This window comes from Bos grunniens, chromosome 10 (assembly GCF_055505025.1).
Source record: "Bos grunniens cultivar Pamir isolate PY7600 chromosome 10, Bosgru_T2T1.0, whole genome shotgun sequence".
In the NCBI taxonomy this organism is placed as follows: domain Eukaryota; kingdom Metazoa; phylum Chordata; class Mammalia; order Artiodactyla; family Bovidae; genus Bos; species Bos grunniens.
In genome coordinates, this window is record NC_141174.1 from 95137083 (window position 1) to 95161560 (window position 24478).

At 40.9% G+C, this 24478-nt stretch overlaps 2 protein-coding genes across 12 annotated transcripts in view; one reads left to right on the forward strand and one right to left on the reverse strand.

Annotated features, from left to right (window-relative positions):
• POC5 (POC5 centriolar protein) overlaps nt 1-6846 on the forward strand; it is a 34399-nt gene extending 27553 nt beyond the window's left edge. For all 11 annotated transcript variants that reach the window (XM_086323200.1, XM_086323201.1, XM_086323194.1 and 8 more), the window contains 2 exons: nt 3482-3658; nt 6469-6846. In XM_086323200.1, coding sequence (XP_086179326.1) covers nt 3482-3658; nt 6469-6612 — 321 coding nt within the window. In that variant the 3' untranslated portion in view covers nt 6613-6846. The remainder of the gene's footprint in view (nt 1-3481; nt 3659-6468) is intronic.
• A 2700-nt stretch (nt 6847-9546) lies between these two features.
• ANKDD1B (ankyrin repeat and death domain containing 1B) overlaps nt 9547-24478 on the reverse strand; it is a 74397-nt gene continuing 59465 nt past the window's right edge. Inside the window, 7 exon segments of the mRNA XM_086319063.1 lie at nt 9547-9707; nt 10651-10693; nt 10695-10838; nt 12318-12397; nt 12400-12432; nt 12435-12534; nt 13525-13603. Coding sequence (XP_086175189.1) covers nt 9640-9707; nt 10651-10693; nt 10695-10838; nt 12318-12397; nt 12400-12432; nt 12435-12534; nt 13525-13603 — 547 coding nt within the window. The 3' untranslated portion in view covers nt 9547-9639.

The following is a 24478-nucleotide window of genomic DNA, read 5'->3' on the forward strand; positions in this document are numbered from 1 at the left end:
TCTCCCACGTTGCAGGGAGATTTTTTACTGCCTGAGCCACCAGGGAGGCCTTCCCTCTTCATGGATGGCAGATACTAATGCTACTCTGTAGTGACTCCATCTTAATTTGATTAGGTTTTAAGTTTTCATTTATAATTGGAATGAAGATAGCAATTGTTTTTCCTAAAGTCACTAGCTGCTAATAGAGGGGTCCATAGAGGGGGAGGAGAAGGCAATGGCACCCTACTCCAGTGCTCTTGCCTGGAAAATCCCATGGACAGAGGAGCCTGGTGGGCTGCAGTCCATGGGGTCGCTATGAGTCAGACACGACTGAGCGACTTCACTTTCACTTTTCACTTTCATGCATTGGAGAAGGAAATAGCAACCCACTCCAGTATTCTTGCCTAGAGAATCCCAGGGACAGGGGAGCCTGGTGGGCTGCCGTCTCTGGGGTCGCACAGAGTCGGACACGACTGAAGCGACTTAGCAGCATAGAGGGGGAAGAGTACTGAAGGAGGATGGAGTATTTGTGGGAGAATTTACCTGAAGTTCAATTAATCAAACTATTTATCTGCATATCATGGTTCTGACTTCCTGGCCTCCTGTTGTGAAACCTGTATTCTTCAGTGTCTCTCAAAGGGCATAAGGATACTGGCAGAGTTTATCAAATTCAACTCTGCAGGGCTTTTTAAAAATAACCATATGCCCTTCTTCCCTAGTCTGGCTTGGATCTGGCACAAAGCCTTCTATAAAGGCACTGGGATGATTCTTATTTGCTTGTCTCCCTCTCCTCCCTGACCCTAACCACTTACATGAAAGGAAGAAAGATGGCCGAGTAGGTTTTAGGTTTTAAAAGAGTTAGATTGGAGATGTGCTCTCATAGTGCTCAGCAGCTCTCTGTAGCTAAGGGAACATATTGAGTCAACTGGACGATTAGTCATCTGAAGTATTCCTGCTGACTTGAATTTCTGCCTTTGGAAAGCTACTAACTTTAGGGGGAAATTTTTAAAATCTATTTTTGCAAATCTCAACGTATTTTTGCTCCTCATTCAAAGAGGCTTAAAAAAAATATGACTTAAATTTGAATGTGTTGGGGAGTTTTGATTTAGAAAGATACTACAGTTCTACTGGCATGTGTTCAGCTGTGTTTATTTTTCATGATTACACATTTTGAAGTGAGATCCTATACTAATGATCTCATTTAAATAAACATGGTGGTTTGTCATTCATATGCATATCCAGATAACACAGAGAGCTAGATTTTTCAAAATTCCCTTCTAAAATATGACTACACGTACATTTGTACATCTGGGTTTGTATCTGAATCTGAATGTGTGTAGGAAGAACCCAATGAATGAGTCTGTTTACCACCCTTTTTTATTACTTTTTGAAACAGTTTGGTTACCTGAGACAATTTTGAAGTCTTTGAAACCTAAAAAACACAATATTAGATAGGCCTTTTTCTTCCCCCATCCCTCCAACTACATTCTGCTCCTTCAGAACAGTCACGCATTCCATTTCATTGACGTAAGTACAGCCTTTAGAGAGAAAGGAGAATGACAGACTAATCTGTAGGTATCATGCTAGTTTTCTTCCTTTTCTATTTAATTAAATACTCAGTTCAGTCGCTCAGTCATGTCCAACTCTGAGACCCCATGGACTGCAGCACACCAGGCCTCCCTGTCTATCACCAACTCCTGGAGCTTACTCAAACTCATGTCCATCAAGTCAGTGATGCCATCCAACCATCTCATCCTCTAAATTAAATACTCAGATTTACCTCAAATATGTCTTCTTGCTTTTGGAAAGAACCATAATGACAAAAGCAGAAACAAATACATTATTTGGATTACTTACCTTACATGAAACCATTGTTGCTGGACACAGGAAAAGAAGAGAGATTTGTGATTCAGGACCGGCTGTCTTTCTCTTCATTTGAATCACAGAAACTTCCTTTCCTTCCAAAACGTTTTCTAGTCTTCCTCAATATTTCCAGGACCTGAAGGAGGTGTGTATAGAAAGTAAACTGCAGAGTATCAGGAGACAAATAACTGAAGAAGGGAGGTATACTGTTCTAGTGAAAGAATGTTTTCATCTGTAAAATTATTTCATTTCTGCAGACATCATCAGTGTGTTAAAATATCATAATTTCATGATGAAAATAATTTTCAAAAAATATATGTGCTCGCTTTGACAGCACGTGTACTGAACGTGTGCTGTTTAGCAAATGTACTATTGTAGTTCACAAAGTGGAACAGTAGATGGCACTTGACTTTTTATAACTCCAGTTGAAATAATTGGAAGAGTTTGAATTAGATTTTTAAGCTGTTCAGTAAGGTTTCTCTTCACTCTTCATCTGAACGGAAAGTGAAAGGCTAGCATTAGTCAGCTGGGGCTGCTCTCCCTGTTTCATAAATGAGGAAGCTGAGGGCTAGGGAGAATAACTTGCCAGTGGACACAGTTACTAATGCAGTTTGAATTCAGAGTTTGAAAATCTGGCTTCAGAGCCCTGTACTCTTGAGCAATAATCTGCATTGTTTCCATGTCAGATACTAAATACAAATATTAGAGTTGTCTAAATATGCCATTTCCCTTTTTTCTTACTCCTTTTAATTTTTGCCCAGCTGGAGTATTGTCCAACTGTAAGCAACAAAAGCTGTAAAACCTGGCATTACCTTTTGATATGATCATCCCATTTTTTTGCAATACACTGCAAATAGCTCTCAAAGGAAAAGGAAGGTCCAGTGGTTAGGATTCCGTGCTTTCACTGCTGAGGGACTGGGTTCCATCGTTGGTCGGGTAACTAAGATCCCACAAGCCACATAGTGCGACCCCCCCCCCCCCACCAAAAAAGAAAAACCTATTCGTGAAGAAAAATTATATTAACAATGCCATAAGGAAAAGGGGAAGACAGAAAAGCATATGTGTACTGGTAATTTATCCATAAGGGTCGTTCATTAAACAGATTAGTGGTTCTGAAGAATAGGGATTGTTTGGGAAGGGAGATGGATATGACTCTAAAGAAAGGACAGTGTGAGGGAGAGCCTTGTGGTGATGGAACAGCTGTGTATCTTGATTGCAGTGATAGTTACAGAAGTCCACATGTGATATAGTGGCATCCGTGCCAGTGCCGACTTGCCGGCTTTGCTGCTGTAAGTATGCAGTAATTGTCTAAGGTGCAGTCGTTGGAGGAGGCTGGGTGCAGCACACGTGGGGCCTCTCCGTGCACTCTTTGCCGCTTCCCATGAATCTGTAGCTGTTTCAAAATAAAGCTTTAGAAGTTCCTAAAATCCTATAAAATAGCTGGAATACCAAGGTTAAAGGGGTATTTGAAATGGTTGGTTTTATGTTATGTTTTTTGTCTTGTTTAAAAAATTTTCCCCATATTAGAGTTGGTTGAATATACAATTATTTTAAGCGCCTGTGTATTTTCAAGTTACAGAAGCAAAAGTACCGTAGATTTTGCCATAGATTTTCTGCCAACCAGATATTTCTTTTACAGTATGGGCCCAGGGTGGTGACATCAGCGCAACAGAAAGCTGGGAGAACAATCACGGCCCGGGTCACAGGGAGGTGTGATTTTGCTTCAAAAAACAGAATCAGTAGCAGTTTGGCTATAATGGGAGTTTCTCCTCCCATGAGCTCCGTTGTTGTGGAAAAACATCATCCGGTCACAGTGGTGAGTCTGCTTTTGATAACTTTTGGTCACAAAACCTTTTTCCTGAGAGATGATAGACTAATAAGCACTTAAATGCCATGTTGAGGAGAAGATCAAAATCCATGATAACTGGTACTTGTTGTGCCTTTACGACCACAGTCTTTATATACTTAAATGGTCACATCTGCTTTATATGTGTACCTTTCCTATTTTAAGAGATGAATTTCAGAGACTTGTTCCTTGTCAGTTGTGTGCTGTGTGTGTGTCACTCGGTCGTGTCCGACTCTTTGCGGTCCCGTGGACTGTAGCCCCCCAGATTCCTCTGTCCATGCGATTCTCCAGGCAAGGATACTGGGGTGGGTTGCCATTCCTTCTCCAGAGGATCTTCCCGACCCAGGAATCGAACCCAGGTCTCCGGCGTTGTGGGCAGATGGTTTACCATCTGAGCCACTAGGGAATGAGGGTAGGGGCTCATCCGGGATAGTATAAAAATTATCAAATACAAAAAGTAATCCAGTGTGTTGATGGCCAAAAGGGTAAAATACATAAATGATTTCTCAATAATTTTTTTAAAAAGACAAAAACTGTTTACTCATTAACTGCTATCCATATAGCATATTTTTTACCCTAAGAAAAACTTATCTACTTTTATGGTGTTTAATTTTTGCTCCTTTTTTTTTTTTTTGGAAGTCTTCTTCCTACTTTTTCAAATACAATTGTCAACATATTTCTAACTTGGGGAAAAAATCAGGTTGCAATAAATTCATGGGATATAAAGAAAAGTACATGGAATTTAAGCAAAAATAAATGAGAAAACCTGAGTTAATGCCTTAGTTTAGCTAATTACTTCCTTTGTGATCATATACAAATCAAAAAATATTAGAGCCTCCATTTTTTTGATGTGTAAAACAGGAGCAATAAGAGTACTTAGCTCCTAGAGTTAACTGTCAGGATGCAGGATTAAATGAGGTACTGTGAAAATTAAATGAGATGCATAAAGGCACTTTGTAAACTGTAAAGCCATAAACAAATTTAATTTAATAAAAATTACTAGAGAAGGACACATGGGATATCTCCTGTTATTTCTTACAATCATACATGAATCAACAATTATCTCAAAAAGTTTAATTTCTAAAAGTTATGAGAACACATCCCTAAAGAGAAATAAAGATTGATTTTATTATAACAGAGAATGCCCTCTATATAAACTTGCAGTCTTAAAAAACATTCCTGTCTACTTAATACGTCAAAAAGATGCAAGGAATGATTGTAAATGCTTTTTTTTGTGGATACTAGATTGTTGCTAGATGATTAAGTCAAAAGAAGCCAGATTGATTGTTTAAATTTAGCCTCAAGTGAAGTCCGACAGTGAGGCTGCAGACTGAGATGGAAGTACCGAGTCCAGACTGAACACGTGGAGGGTGGAGAATCATCTTAGCCTCTGTAGGTTGGACAGACTTTGAAAGTCCTTAGATGAGTTCTCTACGTATTTTTGAAAATGTGAGCTTAGTTATCAAAGATGAGAGGAAATGAACTCATTTCTGTTTTGATCAGCACATAGGATATTTATATAGAAATGGGGGAGAGAGACTGTCCATTTGTAAGATAAGATGTAAAGAGAGCACATGTGTTTATTTTTAATTCCGACAAACTGTGGTTTTGTACTGATTGGAGTGATACTTTACAGAAAAAGAACCAAGAAACTATGAAGACTTAAAACCCCTGTTTGATATTTATCTAACTGCCTTTTGTTTATTTAGTATGTCCAATGACTCTTCAGTAATTGGCCATGAATTAAATAGCCATAAACCGCTTCCATTATTACCTGCTTTGGATTGTGTAACAGCCACAGTGGCAGTCCTCTGTACTATTTTTCATTTTATTCCAGGATCCCAAGAACTAGAACTATTAGAAACAGTTACTTACTAATAAACCATTCTCCAGATTTCTGACACTGGAGCTCCGTCTGCTGGATAATTGCTTACCCCTAAGGCTACTTGCAGAGAAGGCAATGGCACCCCACTCCAGTACTCTTGCCTGGAAAATCCCATGGATGGAGGAGCCTGGTGGGCTGCAGTCCATGGGGTCGCGAAGAGTCGGACACGACTGAGCAACTTTACTTTCACTTTTCACTTTTATGCACTGGAGAAGGAAATGGCAACCCACTCCAGTGTTCTTGCCTGGAGAATCCCAGGGATGGTGGGGCCTGATGGGCTGCCATCTAATGGGGTCGCACAGAGTCGGACACGACTGAAGCGACGCAGCAGCAGCAGCAGCAAGGCTACTTGGTTCTGTGCTATGTTTTGTAGACACGATGCCAGTGGTGCCATGGTCTGTTTCTGCAGTTCTCTTGCCTATCATCCCTAAGGAGAAATAGCTCTTTTTTTATGGTCAGATCAGGTGGTTAGCAACTAAAATTTCATACCATTTGCAAAAATCCCTTCCATTTGTAGCGGTTATCCAGTTATTTATGTACAAAGAAACATTTATATAAAATACTTCAAGAAAGGAGCTTATTTTTTATTTCTTTAAAGAGGAACTCTAATTAAATGGAATCTGACATGAGGATCTTTGTTTCAAGAGGTTTTGTCCATTTCCTAAGCAAAAGCTGTATCATAGAGCTTTTGAAATGCGCAGTGAATGTTTTGATATGATATGTATAATTTTACGTCAAGTATTTTAAAGATGACTTTTCTAAATGGAAGACCCTAATAGGAATCTACATGTACTAATGTTTGTTGGGTTAAACTGTAGATAATGAAATAATATTGAAATAATATTTATTATGTATAATTTTATAGAATTGTTTAAAGTATATTTTTGCTTTTCAGCAAACCATTCCTCAAGCTACTGCAGCAAAATATCCGCGGACCATTCATCCTGAAGGTAGTACCTCAGCTTCCAGGTCTCTTGGAACCAGATCAACTCACACCCAGTCTCTCACAAGCATTCAGTCCATAAAAGTGGTTGACTAAAATGAATATGTTCATGTAGAGGACTTTTAATTCTGGCTTTACCAAGAATTAGAAGTCTTTAGTTTTTAAAATTTCATATTCTTAGAACATTATGGATATATCATGTTCATTTTTTCAAAGTTACAAGAGACTTTTTCAAGCTGTACCATCCTTTGTAACTATATGTAGAATTATTTTAATGTTACTTTTTATTTAAGCAATTAAGTAAAATGTTTTTTTTAATTAAAAAAGAAACTGGACTTAATTTTTTTAATAGGGTCAACGTGTCACTGATTATATCAAAGTGCATAAATCCTGTTTTTGTAAAAGGCTAAATCATTTCCAGTGTTACCAAGTAAACTTTGAAAGAGAACTTGATTTTAAAAAATTATTTATACTAATAGAGACTAAGGTATTATTTGAAAATTTAAAAGATAAAAGCCGAGAATAATAATACCACAGAGTTTTTTTGTGACTTTAGTATATTAGTCCTCATTTTTCTAGGATTCTAACAATTAAAAATAGGGGAAATAGCAATACCTATGAGTAAAATTTTTAATGTTAAAAGAGGAAAAACATTTTACTAGCACAAAAACAGAGTCACCGAAACATCAAAAAGCGGTTTCCTAGTAGAAGGATTCTATTTCTCATGTTCTTTCTCACCTTGTTGAAACTCTGTACCTTTGAACCCTTTTTTGCTCTGAACATGCAGACATTGTCCTGTGGTGGTATAGCCCTGGACAGTTCGGCGAGACTTGTCCTTCCAGGCCTGGCAGAGACTTGTCCATGGCTGGACTAGAGGAAGAAGCCATCTGGACAAACAGATTTAGGAGAACAGAGACCAGGCTTCTGATGGTTTCACTGCTGGCTGACTGGGCTGTCTTGAGCCAGATACTTAATGGCAGGATCCTCACCTGTGAAGTAATGAGATCTACCTACCCCACCTCTTTCCCAAAGTTCTTAGGCTTACATAAAAATGAGCAGATTCCGAAGAACTTGTGTAGAGCCTAGGTTTCTGTATCTTTCATAGAAGTGGGTGGTTTCAGCCTCTTTCTGTCTGAACATGACCTAGCCCTGTGCTCTAATTTTACCACTGGAAATACAGTTTTTCTTACTGCCTCGTGTAGTAATAGGACTAGAGAATAAATGTGAGGTCAGTAAATATCCCATTTTCTAAAGGACACACCAAGGCTTTTTTGAACTATAAAAGCATCTGGCTGTGTCTTAAAGAGTGTTCACCAGGGAAACCCAGGAGAGTATTAGAGCCTTCTCACGCAATAGCATACGATCCTCCCTATACTTGCTGTGGGTTCTGGCTGACGACAGCCAGCTTCTGCTGTGGCAGGCGGCTCTTGGTCTCCAAGGAGCACAAACCCACAGCACCTCCTCTCCCGCCGCCTGCACCACAGGCCTGTTCCTCCCAGGCCTTCCCTGCCCACCAGAGAGTCGAGACATCTGAAGTCTCTGCTCACCTGCAGCGTGGAGTCAGCACCCCACTGGGGCAAACATCCGTTCTTAACTTTCCAAACCCTGTATAAATTGTCCATCCTTGAGGTCAAACAGTCAGTTGTACTTGATACCAGGTGTTGGCCAGTTAGATAAATCACGCTGGTCTCAGCTCTCCCTCCTTCCCCATCTCACTTCCTTTTTCCTTCACTCCTGCTTCCCGGATTTCACTCCTGAGAAAAGCAGTTGCTCATTACTTTGGTCTTGGGCTCTGCTTTTTAAGGAACTTACATGACAGCTAGGGATGGTCTTCAGTATCAGAGCCGCAACCACATAGACAGACTAACGTCAATATTAAGAATACTGTAATTAAGAATATTATAAACATCTTTTAAAGCTTTAAACTCTAGAAATTGTATATTGTCTGCAGCACCAAGTAATTAGTATTAGCCAAATTCAACTGAAATTCAACAGTTAAAACACTTAAACAGTAAAAATATGTATTCATCTTTGTTTATGATTGCATAAAGAGGTGACCCAGATTTTGAATCACGGTCCGTGGAAACCGTGGTCTCAGGCAGCAACAATGCTCTAAACTTTTTAGCATCATGTGAACATCGTACCTGTTTAAAACCTGTTTTAAAAGTTAAATGTACCATTTACAATCAGCATGAGATGAAATATAGAACTATAAATTCATGATATAATAACTGGAATTGCTCACGATTTTATTTCTGGCCTTACAGACTTAGAGTCAGAATTTGATAATGGAGAGCCTTAAGTTATAATGAATAGGTACACATAAGCTGATAGAAATCAATACTTGATTTCATATTTCAGAACTGTCTCAGATTACAGAAATAATGCATGGTCAATATGAAAAAAAAATGGAAAGTACTGAATCACCTGTAACTACATCACCAAGAGATTAAAAAACATTGGTGTATATACCTCTGGTTTTAAGTAAAATATTATATTACATATAGGTGTTATTTAAAGGCAACAGCTACAAAATTTCCAAAGCAAGTTTCTCTTGTGGACTAGAAATCAACAGTTCATTTCAGTACTATAGATACGAGGTTAGGCATTTCACAGGCATGGCACTGTCCATCATCACTCAGCTTTACAGAAGAGACAGCCCTTTCCCCCAACCTATGGAGAAGGAAATGAAAGATCTGAGAACTTGAATATTAGACCAAAGGCTCACAGCTAATAAATTGCAAAACCATGTCTGTCTGTTCTAAAACCCTTGGTTTTTTTCATATACCATAATGTTCCCACCATCATAATTTTTAAAACATGATATACAAAATCGTAGATTATTCTATCACTAGATAAGCTATCAGGTATTGCATCAAATGACAGAAATGGGAAAATCGTATACAACTTGCTTTAAGCAAAACCAAAATTTTTTTGACTTCAGTGGTTGGAAAGTATAATAATACCATTTCATCATCTGTTAGAGAATCCTGTCACTGCCATCTTCATAGTTGAAAGGAAAATGAATACTTCTGCTGAAGAACTTGATGACATTTAAAGAACTGAATTTAAGAGGATTGAATACTGAATGGAAAATCATTTTAGTTTCATTTCTTTAGGCATTTATGAAACTGCACATTTCTTGGGCCTTGAGTCAGCTTCACTTTTAAATTGACGAATCTTTTCTGGAAAAAATCAGATAGCATGATTAATAGCTGACCTTTATTAAGCACTTGCTACAAGTCAGGCACTATCACTCAATCCCACAATGGCCCTTTGACACAGACGCTTTTCTAGTTAACAGTTGAGAACACTGGTGGAGTGAGTTCTCTAGAGAACTTGCTCAAAATCACACAGCCCATTATCTGTCGGAGTTGAGCTATAAGCTCACACAGTCTCACCTAGAGTGCATGCCCTCACCCACTGCAGTGGGCCGCCTCTGAGGGCTCTTGTGGACACTCTTTCAAAGAAACCAAATTCAAAGCATAGGGAACAACCCGGAGCTAGGAGGATAAGACCATGGAAGGTAGACATCATCCATGCACTATTCCTTTGTACCTGCCACTGCTTGAAACAATACTGGATTCGTAACCTGATGTGCTTTTATGTTCTCAGTTTCAGGTAAAACTACACCAGCGAAAATAATGGCAGATGTCCCTATATTTTGCTTAAATGATTATTACATGAATTATAAATAACACCTCTAACATGCTGATAAGGTTTCAAACCATCTTCCCTGACAGTACGGTCCCTGGTAGAGTGCTTTTTGGCTGTTAATCCCAGCTGGCAAAATAATAGCCCATGAGCTCTCTTCTCTCAACGCAGAGAGAACTTCTTCAAACACGCGAACCTGTAGAGGTCCCAAGAGGAAGAGGCATTCTGAGCAAGACCATTCGTAGCTGTGGGGCACTGTCCTGTAACCGCATGAGACGGTTCAGCTCTCTTGCCCACCTCCCATCCCACACCCACCGTGCCCCTCACAAAAGTTCTACACTTTTCAAATGCTCAGCTGGGGAATGACACTGAACCGTCAGGCTGACAGTGGGACCAGAGTGACTAAGTCACCAAAGGAGAAGCTGCGTGTTCAGACACCTAGCTGGCACTGCCGTGGCTCAGGGGAGCACATCTGCCAACTGTCCTCGACCATTTTAAGGGAGCAGCGGTTTCCACCTGTTTGTTGAAAAGTCTAACTCATCAGCTGGTTCTGGAAAGTCCGTGCGCACCAGCTCCTTGTCTAGGTGTTTGACCGGCGTGGCCTGTGTCGCCAGGGCCCCATGCAGCCAAATAAGCAGAGCCCTGTGGCCGTGTTTGCAGAAGCTCTCCTTTCCAGAGCCAAGCACAAAGGGCAGATGCTGACGCCTCCTTCCTGGGAACTCAGTTCTAACTCAGTTTCCACATGGCTGTGGTTGCAAGTTCATTCCCCCTCTGGCAGCTGTGAGATAGGAAGCCCAGTGCATGAAAGCCCTTCCTTCACTGGTTCTAGGGGGCACCAGAGTTTGGAGTTCTTGTCACACACCTACTGTGCTTAACACGGATCAAAGCTGAGGAGAAGGGAGGGAAAATCTTAAAGCAACGTGGAGCTTTTTCTTCAGCGTTCAGATGGCCCTGGGATAGGCTGGCGCTTCTGGTTCAGCCAGTCTGGAGTGAGGATCTGCAGGTCAGTAAGCTCCCAGGTCCTGCTGCTGCAGCACATTAACCACAACCTGAGCAGCCAGCATGCACCCACCTGCCAGGCCAGCTTCCAGAAAGCTCCTCGGATGGAATCTGCAGCTCCTGGCCAGGCAGGACTCCACTGGGCACGTCTCAGTAGACTTTCTACCCCTAAGAGGTGTGGGGGAAGTGCTGGGTGTAGAGATGAGAAGCCATGGGCACTTCTGCCTACAGGTCACAGTTACAAACCCCTGCCAGATGCTGAGGAATGGGGGGCCCGAGCTCTGGGGAGGAAGTCGACTGTTAGACGGACAGGCATTTCAGGGGGAGCAAACTGTACCCATAAAGAATGTACCCCTAGGTGAATCCGGTGCCCCTCCTTATCCTGCTGCCTCCAGACTAATTTTTCTTAAATACCATAATCAACATGTCATTCCTTTGCTCAAATGCCCACCGATTCCTGGGCTTCCCTAATAGCTTAGTAAAGAATCCACCTGCAGTGCAGGAGGTCGAGGTTCAATTTCTGGGTCAGGAAGTTCTCCTGGAGAAAGAAATGGCAACCCACTCCAGTATGCTTGCCTGGGAAATCCCACGGACAGAGGCCACAGTCCATGGGGTCACAAGAGTCAGACATGACTGAACGACTAAGCCACCACCACCACTTCCTTCATGCCAGCTACAGTGTAACTGGATTGTGACTTTTACCATTGATACTGTCATGCCAACCTGATTATCAACTCCATCAAACACGCACCGCAACTGACAGAGCTGACGTATGGATCCCCTCACAGCACTAGACACATTCTAGGCACCCTGTCATGTGTAAATGCAATACACCAAAACCTTTATCCTGACAGCAAGTACTCCGAAGGCATAATGTATTTCCAAATCAATTTTTTAGGTCGAGAGAAATTTCCAGAAGGCAATTCCATTTTTCTGAAGACTTTGCAGAACACTATATGACTAATTAGCAACAAGGAGAAATCTTAACAATACAAAAGAAATCTTTTTAGAAACTGTAATCAATATTCAACATTTTCAATGCATTATCTTCTTTTTTTTCCAAATGAAAATGTATCCTTAGAATTAGCAATAAAAGTGCCATAATGTACTTGTATGTGGTGTAAGTGAACTGACTGCCTCTTGCCCACATGGCCTGGGCCATGCTGACCTGACCACTGCTCCTCGATGGCTCTAATCTGGGCGTCCGTAAAGTTCCGCAAATGGGCAGCCTCTGCTGCTCATTGGCCTTCAGCTGACAGTAACCAGGTGCCAGAGCAGACTGCGAATGTGCCTGGTCTCCGGGTTGTGAGCCTGCTTGATCTGGTAGAGCTGGTTGATGTATCCCTTCATGTTCTCGCTCTGCTCCTACATTAAAAAGAACCATATCAGATGATTTCAGATGTTTTCTGCTGATTGCCTCATTTCAGAGTATATATGAATGTATTTTTTTCAGATGGAATCTATAAGGTGGTAACCAAGACTATGCTTTCAACATTAACTGGATTGATGTTTTTTGTCATCCAACATAGAGACAAATGTCTGAAACAAGCTGGGGTCTGTCTGACTCAGGAAGCGTGAGGGACTTTGCCACGCTGTGTCCCATGCCTCTACCCCAGCCTGCTTACCACTCCTAAGGAAACAGACGGGGGTGCCTTGGCTATGGGAATGTCACCACAGCACATGCACCTTTAAATGCCTTACTTCCAGCCAGTATTGCTTTTTCTTCTTTGGGGTGTTTAATTTTCTCCTGTCAACATTTCCATGGGGCCCAGAGAGGATATATTCTTCATGAAACCCCATAGTCGATGCTTCTGTCCCTCCTGCTCTCTGATGACTGTGGGGAGAGTGAACGGGCACCCTGACTCTCAGGGCTGCAGAAGACAGGGCTCCTCCACGTTGTATGTAATACAGCTGCACAGTACATGACACAATCACGTATACAACACAACTGCACTCTATGTAATACAATCACGTTGTGTGTAATACAACTGCACTGTACATAATACAACCACATTGTGTGTAATACAACTGCACTCTATGTAATACAGTCACATTGTGTGTAATACAACTGCACTCTGTAATACAATCACATTGTATGTAATACAACTGCACTGTATGTAATACAATCACGTGTGTAATACAACTGCACTCTATGTAATACAGTCACATTGTGTGTAATACAACTGCACTCTATGTAATACAATCACATTGTATGTAATACAATCACATTGTATGTAATACAACTGCACGGTATGTAATACAATCACGTGTGTAATACAACTGCACGGTATGTAATACAATCACGTGTGTAATACAACTGCACAGTATGTAATACAATCACGTTGTGTGTAATACAACTGCACGGTATGTAATACAATCACGTGTGTAATACAACTGCTCGGTATGTAATACAATCACGTTGTGTGTAATACAACTGCACGGTATGTAATACAATCACGTTATGTGTAATACAACTGCACGGTATGTAATACAATCACGTGTGTAATACAACTGCACAGTATGTAATACAATCACGTTGTGTGTAATACAACTGCACGGTATGTAATACAATCACGTTATGTGTAATACAACTGCACGGTATGTAATACAATCACGTTGTGTGTAATACAACTGCACGGTATGTAATACAATCACGTTGTGTGTAATACAACTGCATGGTATGTAATACAATCACGTGTGTAATACAACTGCACGGTATATAATACAATCACGTGTGTAGTACAACTGCACTCTATGTAATACAATCATGTGTGTAATACAACATGTATTACAGCACTGCAGCCAGGCTGTCCAACAGTACCATGCCTGGATTGAGTCTTGTTTTCTGACTTGTCAAAGTTCCTTTTGTCCCTTTTAAGAATACACACACACACACACACACAAGAAGATTCCACCAGAGTCCTACAGAATCCAACCAGAACAACTGGAGGAAATCACAAAGTGGAAGCAGAGGTCATGGTTCCCTACGACTGCACCTGCCATGCATGTGCCATCAGGGCTCCAGACAAGCCTCCCTCCGGAGGGAGGGAATACGGGACTCCCAGGACACACAGCCCACCAAGAGGCCTCCTTCCCTCTTTTATGTATAGTGACTTCTATTTTTGTCTTTCTTTTTAATAAAAGTGAATCTTAGTGAAAGATATTCTGAACAGCAATCTGGAAGTCAATGCTGGGGCAGGAAGTGGACTAAAGGGGTGCGGGAACCTGGTTTTCGAAACCTACGAGAAGAAAGTGGGGGGGCTTGTGCCCCAGCCTCCAGCATGGACCAGGCTGCACCCTCACAGCATCAGTAAACTCCTCTGGAAGGTCCACAAAAACTCCCGGGAAACTTGACCTAGGGGCACAGCAAGACCTTTTTCTAGCATCTGGACGCTAGCATCTGAACAGACGCTGAGATAAGAATGGGAGGAATGACTGTGCCATAATTGTTTAAGGTTTTAGAATGCAGGGTCTTTTTCACCCCAGCCTTTCTCTACCTAAAAGAGGTAAGGGTGGGGGTGGCGGACTCCAACAAACAGGAGTGGGGGCTGCCGTGTTCCTTTTCTTGTCATCCCATCTCCTGAAAATGGGAAATCGAAGATGAAAACCCCAAACACCACCAGTTAAAGAGAAGGCTACAAAACGCCTCTGCTCTCAACTCTGCACTACAGCACTTTCATTTCTCTGGAAGCATGCCTGCTGTGTGCATTCCAGGACTGGGCTGTCCTTCAGGCTTCCACAGAAAGGGCCAGGGATTTGGAAAGCCCAGGTCTTTTTCAACAGGCAGTAAAAGCATTAATAGCTCATCCATAAAGCACTGCACTATTTGCGGGAATAACATAAGCCAGAACTGGTGGAAATTAAAATAGCATAAGCCAGATGTTAGGAAGCTCCCATTTGAACCATTGAATTTAATGATGATGATTAGGTGGTTAGGTAGATGAGTAAATGGATATGAGACAGAGAGGAAATTTCGATGGTTTCTCTAATTTTCTCATTAGGAACCATTTTATATTAGGTCAGGATATAAACTTAATAACAAAAAGTTTAAAATAATAAAATAATAAATAACTTTGGTTTAAAAAATGTTAAGGATATATATTAAAAAAAAATAAGTCTTCCTCCAACTCCAGACTTCAGGATCCCAGTTGTCACCAGGGGTTAACAACTCTTAGCATTTTCTGTGGGTCTACATCACCAGCTATAGGCGTGCATTATTTATGATTTTCAAAGTTCATCTAATTCTCCAATCTTAAAGATTGGCAAGGAAAGAGGCCTTATTCTTCTGGTAGAAAAATGATTTATTCTCATCTAGGAGAAAGAATCTAAAAATGCTAACAGGAATTAAAAATAGAACCAGTGAATATTACTGTTTTTGAAGAAAATGTGGAAACAACCATTTAAAAAACAAGCAAAAAGATGGAACCTGGGAAAGTCATCCTCAATTAAACATAGTGATGATCTAAGAAAGTGAGAGTGAGGCTAGACAAAGAGGGAGAGGAAAAAGAAGAGGGAATAGAAATCAGAGGAAAAAGAGCGATTAAACAGAATTCTAATTGTCAAGCGTTGTCAACTTTGTCAAGTTTGCTTTGTCTTAAAGGCAAATAAGAAAAGTCTGGGGAGGACAGAGTGGACTCTGAAATAATCCCAATGTACCAGGATTATTGAGCCAATTAAACAGTACTGTGAGCAAAAAGGCAAATCAGTGCATTCTGCCTTAAAAGGCCTTAAGGGGACATTTCTCAGCATTGGCAAATTAGACATCAATCCAGGCGTGAGGTTCTTCAGGGGAAGAGGGACTAGGACCTAAATTCTGGCTCCAGCCTATTGGACCAGGGATTCAGTCTAGGACAGTGGAGGGTGGTTGTTGGTGGGGTGGGGGGGTGGGGGTGGGAATTCTATTGAGATGCTACATGAGTGGCAGCTATCGGAGGGAATACTGATGCAAGAAGGCAGAGGAATGTCCTGGAGACCAGTTTTTGTATTCTCAAGATGAATAAGGTTTGCATGACCATTGCAGAATACTTGAGTACTGAACAGCCAGCACAGTGGTATGTTGCAAACTGCAAAACTCTAAGTAGGAATAATATCTAATAAAAATATAAAGCAAAAGATTTGATTTTAACAACTTTTAACTTAGGATTCCTAAGGTATCTGAATAATCACTGGCTGCTATTTCAGCTCTTCTATCCCCACCTAACAAAAGCTTCACCATTTCTGTGCAGCACATAAAAATGTCAAACATTTGAGACGTGGATAGGACTGACCTTTACTAATGGTCACGATCATTTTCATTATTGGTTTCTTACTAGAATACATGTATCCTCAGTAGTATAGTTCATCAATGCATTTCTCTAAGATTGGCAGGGGTCACTCTGGCTCACTGCACTGGGAAGTCCTCAGCAAATAAATAATGTGATCACACACATTTCTCCTCCAAAAGCTAACTCCACCTGTGGCACAGACTTTAGCTAATATCCCATGCCTACTTCCCCCACCAAATTGCCTTTCCTCCTTTCTTCTAAAACAGATCTCCTGATTTTAGCTGGGCATTTGGCCACCCAAGTATTTCCGTATGTGAACTAAGTACTGGCCAGCGTCATGTAAATGAAGCAGCACATGCAACTTCTGGGAAGTATCCTTAAAGAGAAGAGGGGTGTCATTCCCCTTCCTTCCCTCCTCCTCCCCAAGTGGAATGCTGACATGATGCCAGGAGCCCAAAGAGCCACAGTAGATCAGCAAGTGAAGGCCATCTATTGAAGAGGGTGGAGTAATAAAACAGAAAAGGGATGAATTTTATTCAGAATAAATATCAATAATGGTAACACTAAAACAATGTAGAATTCAACTTCCTGGACTCCTATCCAGAGATTTTTCTATTCTATCATATCACTTTTAAACAAAGATGAGGGGTTGGAATCTTAACCAAATCATTCATGCATGCTCAGTTGCTCAGTCATGTTGGATCCTTTGAGACCCTATGGACTGTAACCTGCCAGTCTCTTCTGTCCATGGAGTTTTCCAGGTAAGAATATTGGAGTGGGTTGCCATGCCCTCCTCCAGGGGATCTTCCCGATGTAGGTATCAAACCCCCATCTCCTGTGTCTCCTGCATTGGCACGTGGATTCGTTACTACAGCGCCACCTGAGAAGCCCTTGGAATGAGCAATAAAGGAGGTTTTAGACATAATTTGGGGGCATAAATCCTTGGAGCCCATATGGCGCCTCATACAAATTACAAATGGCATACCTTTGTCAAGGTGGATATAGTTCAAGTTCCCCTAGATTTTGTGCAGTGCACAAGCCACACATCTATACTGTTTCCCCAAGCAAAAGATGCTGGTTCTCATTTGCTTTCCAAAGGACCCGTGGAAAGTCTGCTCAGAGACCCTGAAGATGATTAAAATGAATGGTCAGAAAGAATCTCAGAAGGCACTTCCCTGGATGTCCTGAGGCTAGGACTCCCCGTCCCCAGTGCAAAAGGCCTAGGTTTGATCCCTGGTCAGGGAACTGGATCCCACATGCCACACAAAGACCCAGAACAGCCAAATAAACAAATAAATATTTTTCCTTAAAAAAAAGAAGAAGAAAGAAAGAAAAGAAATAACCTCGGAAGAAGTTCCAACCTCAAAAACCCATGTTTCTATGCTTAGAGATCCAAAAACTTATCCTGATAAGTCTTTCATACGGCTGAGTATTTGTGAAATGCAACTCCCACCAATTCAAATGATTTGTCTGCTAGTCCAGACACTGAGACCCAGGTGAACCTGAAAATTAGAGCTGAAAGTAATCAGCTTCTAATCAAAAGAGATAGTAATGAAATTAAGAAGAACTTCATTCTGCAGGCATTTAGCAAGCATCTAATTGTATGCTCTCTAAATTCTGGCTTGTAAAGCCGTCTGAATCACCATAATTAGCCTATTTGGGAAAGGCAGCATTCTGAGAGCCAGAGGTTTCAAGCTCATAGGAAAACCTTTGCAGGGAGCATGGCTGGAGTAGAAATGCAGATACTTGTGCTGTTGAGGGTGCGTGGCCCTCTTGGGAGCTTTGTGACACCAAAGGCTGAGAGGACAGGGAAAGTCAACTTTACCCCAAAACTTGGCTCCTTCTTTTCCATCCAGTGTGTGCATGTGTTAGTCACTCAGTCGTGTCTGACTCTTTGTGACCCCACGGACTATAGCCTACCAGGCTCCACAGGATAGACCAGGCAAGAACACTGGAATGGATAGCCATTATCTTCCCGACCCAGGGCTCGAACCCAGGTCACCTGCATTGCAGGCAGATTCTTTACCATTTGAGCTCTAGGGCCAGTCCAGACCTTCGTTCAGTCTTAGAAACAGTCACTTATCTTTGGTAAAAATCATGGGAACAGGGAGAAAAGAGAGTTTTTATCATTAATTACATACATCCTGGATGCCAACTAGGCACCAGACCTGATGAGAAAAGAGGGAGGAGGAGAAAGGAAACCTGGAAAACAGATCATGAGGCCCAGGAAACTGTGGCTTTTGTTTTGAAAAGAGAATCGAGCTGTAGCAGAGACATGTTCACTGCAATATTCAATCCACTTGCGTTAGGGGCCCAACATAAGTTCCCTGCCCAATGCTATGGATTCTCTACTCACCAGACTGCCCTGGAGGTGTTGTTAATGAAAAAGTAGAACAAAGTACAAAAAGAAAGCACGAGAAGCTACTAACGCTAAATGTTAATATCGGGCTGGACGAAAGTTCCTTTGGGTTTTCTGTAAGATATCGTGACAGAAAAACCTAATTGAACTCTTTGGCCAAACCAATACTAGCACTAAATGTTAATGGAAGTTAATGAGCCACCACTGGAATTTCACCTAAGTGATGGAAATATGGCTGGTTTTGTTTTCCTCCACAAACTGTAACAAACATGTTTTCCAAACTGTATTACTTTTATGTTCAGAAAAAGAAAACTGACATACAGAGACAAGCAAAATAACATTTCACCACTTCAGAATCCACAAACATGAAATGTGTGGTCCTAAAATAGACTAGGGAGGATGCAGCCTTGCAATGGGAATTAGGGATGCCCTGAGCTCATGACCAGTGAGGGTAGAGATCTGGAAGGAAAAACTGCAACTTCTAGAAGTGCTGGGGAGCCAAGCAGCCAGTAGCTTTGGCTTTGATGCTCAGCCGCCTCTTACAATGGCCCTGATGTCATCAAAAACCTCCCAAGTCTTCTCTTAAAAACTGGGATAATTCCATCCACCTCACAGAAGAGATGCAAGAATTGAACAAAGATGTGATTGTGAGTGAGTGTGAGTACCTAGCAGAGCTGCCGCACAATGACTTCTTTATATCTTTTCAGGAAAGCTGGGACCTAACAGGTGGTCACCCGAGCCCCTCCATGGTTGAGCCTGCAGAATTGCGTCACTTGCAAGATATAAAGCTGGCCATCTTTAAAAACAAATATACAACACGGCTTAATGGTGCAAGCAACCCAAATGTCCACTCACGGATGAGCAAAAGGTGGTATATTTACAAGGGAAACTTCAGATCAGATCAGATCAGTCGCTCAGTCGTGTCCGACTCTTTGGGACCCCATGAATCGCAGCACGCCAGGCCTCCTTGTCCATCACCAACTCCAGGAGTTCACCCAGACTCATGTCCATCGAGTCAGTGATGCCATCCAGCCATCTCATCCTCTGTCGTCCCCTTCTCCTCCTGCCCCCAATCCCTCCCAGCATCAGAGTCTTTTCCAATGAGTCAACTCTTCGCCTGAGGTGGCCAAAGTATTGGAGTTTCAGCTTCAGCATCATTCCTTCCAAAGAAATCCCAGGGCTGATCTCCTTCAGAATGGACTGGTTGGATCTCCTTGCAGTCCAAGGGACTCTCAAGAGTCTTCTCCAACACCACAGTTCTAAAGCATCAATTCTTCGGTGCTCAGCTTTCTTCACAGTCCAACTCTCACATCCATACATGACCACAGGAAGAACCATAGCCTTGACTAGACAAACCTTTGTCGGCAAACTAATGTCTCTGCTTTTGAATATGCTATCTAGGTTGGTCATAACTTTCCTTCCAAGGAGTAAGCATCTTTTAATTTCATGGCTGCAGTCACCATCTGCAGTGATTTTGGAGCCCAGAAAAATAAAGTCTGACACTGTTTCCACTGTTTCCTCATCGATTTCCCATGAAGTGATGGGACCGGATGCCATGATCTTCGTTTTCTGAATGTTGAGCTTTAAGCCAACTTTTTCACTCTCCTCTTTCACTTTCACCAAGAGGCTTTTTAGTTCCTCTTCACTTTCTGCCATAAGGGTGGTGTCATCTGCATATCTGAGGTTATTGATATTTCTCCCAACAATCTTGATTCCAGCTTGTGTTTCTTCCAGTCCAGCGTTTCTCATGATGTACTCTGCATAGAAGTTAAATAAACAAGGTGACAATATACAGCCTTGACGTACTCCTTTTCCTATTTGGAACCAGTCTGTTGTTCCATGTCCAGTTCTAACTGTTGCTTCCTGACCTGCATACAAATTTCTCAAGAGGCAGAGTCGACCCTAAAAAGTAAGGAAATTCTGATACATGTTGCAACTTGGTTGAGCCTTGAGTACACAGTCACAAAAGGGACTATATCATATGATTCCACCTAGATGAGGTGCCCAGAGCCATCAAATTCAGAGACAGGAGGTAGAATGGGGCTAGGAGAGGAAGAAATGAATGTTATAGTTTATAGAGTTTCAGTTTTGTAAGATGAAAACGTTCTGGAGGTTGGCTATATAACAAAGTGAATATTCTTAACACTACAGAACTGGACATTTAAAAATGGTGAATGGGGACTTCCCTGGTGGTCTGGTGATTAAGATTCCATGCTACCAATGCAGGGAGCGTAGGTTCGATCCCTGTTCAGGGAACTAAGATCTGACATGCTGCACAGAGAGGCCAATAAATAGCTAAATAATTTTTTTTAATAAAATAAGAAAATCAAAATGGTTAAGATGTACATCTTATATTGAATATATTTTACAATTAAAATATCTAAATAAATTTAAAAAGCAAGTTTAGACACATATAAATTTATTCATTGTAGTTCTGTTTATAATAGCAAAGGGTTAAGAACAATTTGAGCTTCCCAGATAATGCTAGTGGTAAAGAACTCGCCTGCCAATGCAGGAGTCATAGGAGATATGAGTTCAGTCTCTGGGTGGATCGGGAAGATGCCCTGAGGAGGGTATGGCAACCCACTCTAGTACTGTTGCCTCGAGAATTCTACAGACAGAGGAGCCTGGTGGGCTATAGACGAAAGGGTTGCATTGAGTTGGACACAACTGAAGTGACTTATCATAAGCATATAAGGATAATTTAAATGCCCATTAGCTGGAAACTAAACAACTTGTGTTATGTTCCCACCACAGTCCATTATGTAACTGTAACAAAAGAAGAAACTCTCTCCATGTGCTTATATTCTTATACATAAAGTATACTGCTTTATACTGGTACGGGGAAAATGCTAAATATAGGACAATGTGTTGTCGTTCAGTCCCTCAGTCCTGTCCAACTCTTTGCAACGAATGGACTGCAGCACGCCAGGCTTCCCTGTCCTTAACCATCTTCCAGAGCTTGCACAAACTCATGCCCATTGTGTCAGTGATGCCACCAACCATCTCATCCTCTATCATCCCCTTCTCCTCCTGCCTTCAGTCTTCCCCAGCAACAGGGTCTTTTCCAATGAGTCAGCTCCTTGCATCAGGTGGCCGAAGTATTAGACTTCAGCCTCAGTATCAGTCCTTCCAACTAATATTCAGGTTGATTTCCTTTAGGATGGACTGGTTAGATCTCCTCACAGTCCAAGGGACTCTCAAGAGTCTTATCCAGCACCACAGTTTAAAAGCATCAATTCTTTGGTGCTCAGCCTTCTTTACAGTCCAACTTTCACATCCATACATGACTACTGGAAAAACCATAGCTTTGACAAGAAGGAACTTTGTAGGCAAAGTAATGTCTCTGCTTTTTAATACGCTGTCTAGGTTGGTCATAGCTTTTCTTCCAAGGAGCAAGTGTCTTTTAATTTCATGGCTGCAATCACCATCTGCAGTGATTTTGGAGCTCAAGAAAATAAACTCTGTCACTGTTTCCACTGTTTCCCCATCTATTTCTCATGAAGTGATGGGACCAGATGCCATGATCTTCATCTTTTGAACGTTAATTTTTAAGCCAACTTTTCCACTCTCCTTTTTCACTTTTATCAAGAGGCTCTTTAGTTCCTCTTTGCTGTCTGCCATAATGGTGGTGTCATCTGCATATTTGAGGTTATTGACATTTCTCCTGGCAATCTTGACTCTAGCTTGTGCTTCATCCAGCCCAACATTTCACATGATGTGTCTGCATATAAGTTAAATAAATACTTATATTCATATATATATTAAATAAATACTTATATTTAACAAATACAGCCTTGACGTACTCCTTTCCAGATTTTGAACCAGTCCATTGTTCCATGTCCGGTTCTAACTGTTGTTTCTTGACCTGCATACAGGTTTCTCAGGTGGCAGGTAAGGTGGTTGGTATTCCCATCTCTTAAAGAATTTTCCACAGTTTATTGTGATCCACACAGTCAATGACTTTGGCATAGTCAATAAAGCAGAAGTAGATGCTCTACTGGAACTCTCTTGCATTTTCTATGATCCAATGTATGTTGGCAATTTGATCTCTGGTTCCTCTGCTTTTTCTAAATTCAGCTTGAACATCTGGAAGTTCTCAGTTCACATGCTGTTGAAGCCTAGCTTGGAGAATTTTGAGCATTACTTTCCTAGCATGTGAGATGAGTGCAATTGTGTAGTAGTTTGAACATTCTTTGGCATTGTCCTTCTTTGGGATTGAAATGAAAACTGATGTTTTCCAATCCTGTGGCCACTGCTGAGTTTTCCAAATTTCCTGGCATATTGAGTGCAGCACTCAATATAGGACAATATATGTATATACTATTGTAAAAAAAGGATGGAGGAATAGACTAAAGGTATAATATATTTATGTTTGCTGTTTATACATAAAGAAACTCTGGGAAGAAAAGAAGAAATTTATAATAATGGGTATGTATGCAAGGATAGCGTGAGAACCAGACAATAGAGGGTGTGGGTGGATGGGAAATGTTTACTGGAAAACATTTACTAATTTGTAAATTCTTGGACCATGTGAATTTATCGTCTTTTCAAAAAAATAAATAATTTGCATTTTAAAATATATGTTTTATTGTTGGGAATAAACATTATTAACAACTTATCTCAATTAAAATTGGGATGTTAATATCAAGATACAGGTTTGTCCAATGTAGGTCCATTTCAGAAAGGATAGACTACACAGAAGAACTGTACAAAAATGATCTTCATGATCTGGATAATCAAGATGGTGTGATCACTCACTCAGCCATCCTGGAATGCAAAGTGAAGTGGGCCTTAGAAAACATCACTATGAACAAAACTAGTGGAGGTGATGGAATTTCAGTTGAGCTATTTCAAATCCTAAAAGATGCTGCTGTGAAAGTGCTCAATATGCCACTCAATATGCCAGCAAATTTGGAAAACTCAGCGGTGGCCACAGGACTGGAAAAGGTCAGTTTTCATTCCAACCCCAAAGAAAGGCAATGCCAAAGAATGCTCAAACTACCGCACAATTGCACTCATCTTACAGGCTAGGAAAGTAATTCTCAAAATTCTCCAAGCTAGGCTTCAACAGCACATGAACCGTGAACTTCCAGATCTTCAAGCTGGATTTAGAAAAGGCATAGGAACCAGAATCAAATTGCCAACATCCGTTGGATCATAGAGAAACCAAGAAAGTTTCAGAAAAACATCTATTTCTGCTTTATTGACTATGTTATGTGTGAATATCCTGTTCATTATACATAGACATCCTAGAAAGAGTAGAAAAATGGCAAATTTTTACAGCAGAACAATTTTAGGAACAAAAAAGAGGAAAGGAAACTAGAAAGGAAGGGAGCAAAAGAAATAAGCAAGGATCTTTGAAGGTAATGCCTAGATTAACTGTTGAAAAAGTAAAGCAATAATCATTTTTCTAAACAGCAGGAAATAGATTTTCCAATGTACCTTTCATTGTACCTTTCAATAACCCTTTGAAAAATTTTCCATATAACTTTCTAATATTTTAAACCATACTTTTATATAAAAGTACTTAATACAGGGGCCTTGTTCACCGAAACTTGGTCTCACCATGTCGTTCTTTCTCTTACCTTCTGTCTGAATTATTCAGCCTCTTTTCTCCACTGAATTTCCTCACTAAGCTATCCTTATTCTATTACTCTTTATATCCTTAATTAAAGTTTAATTA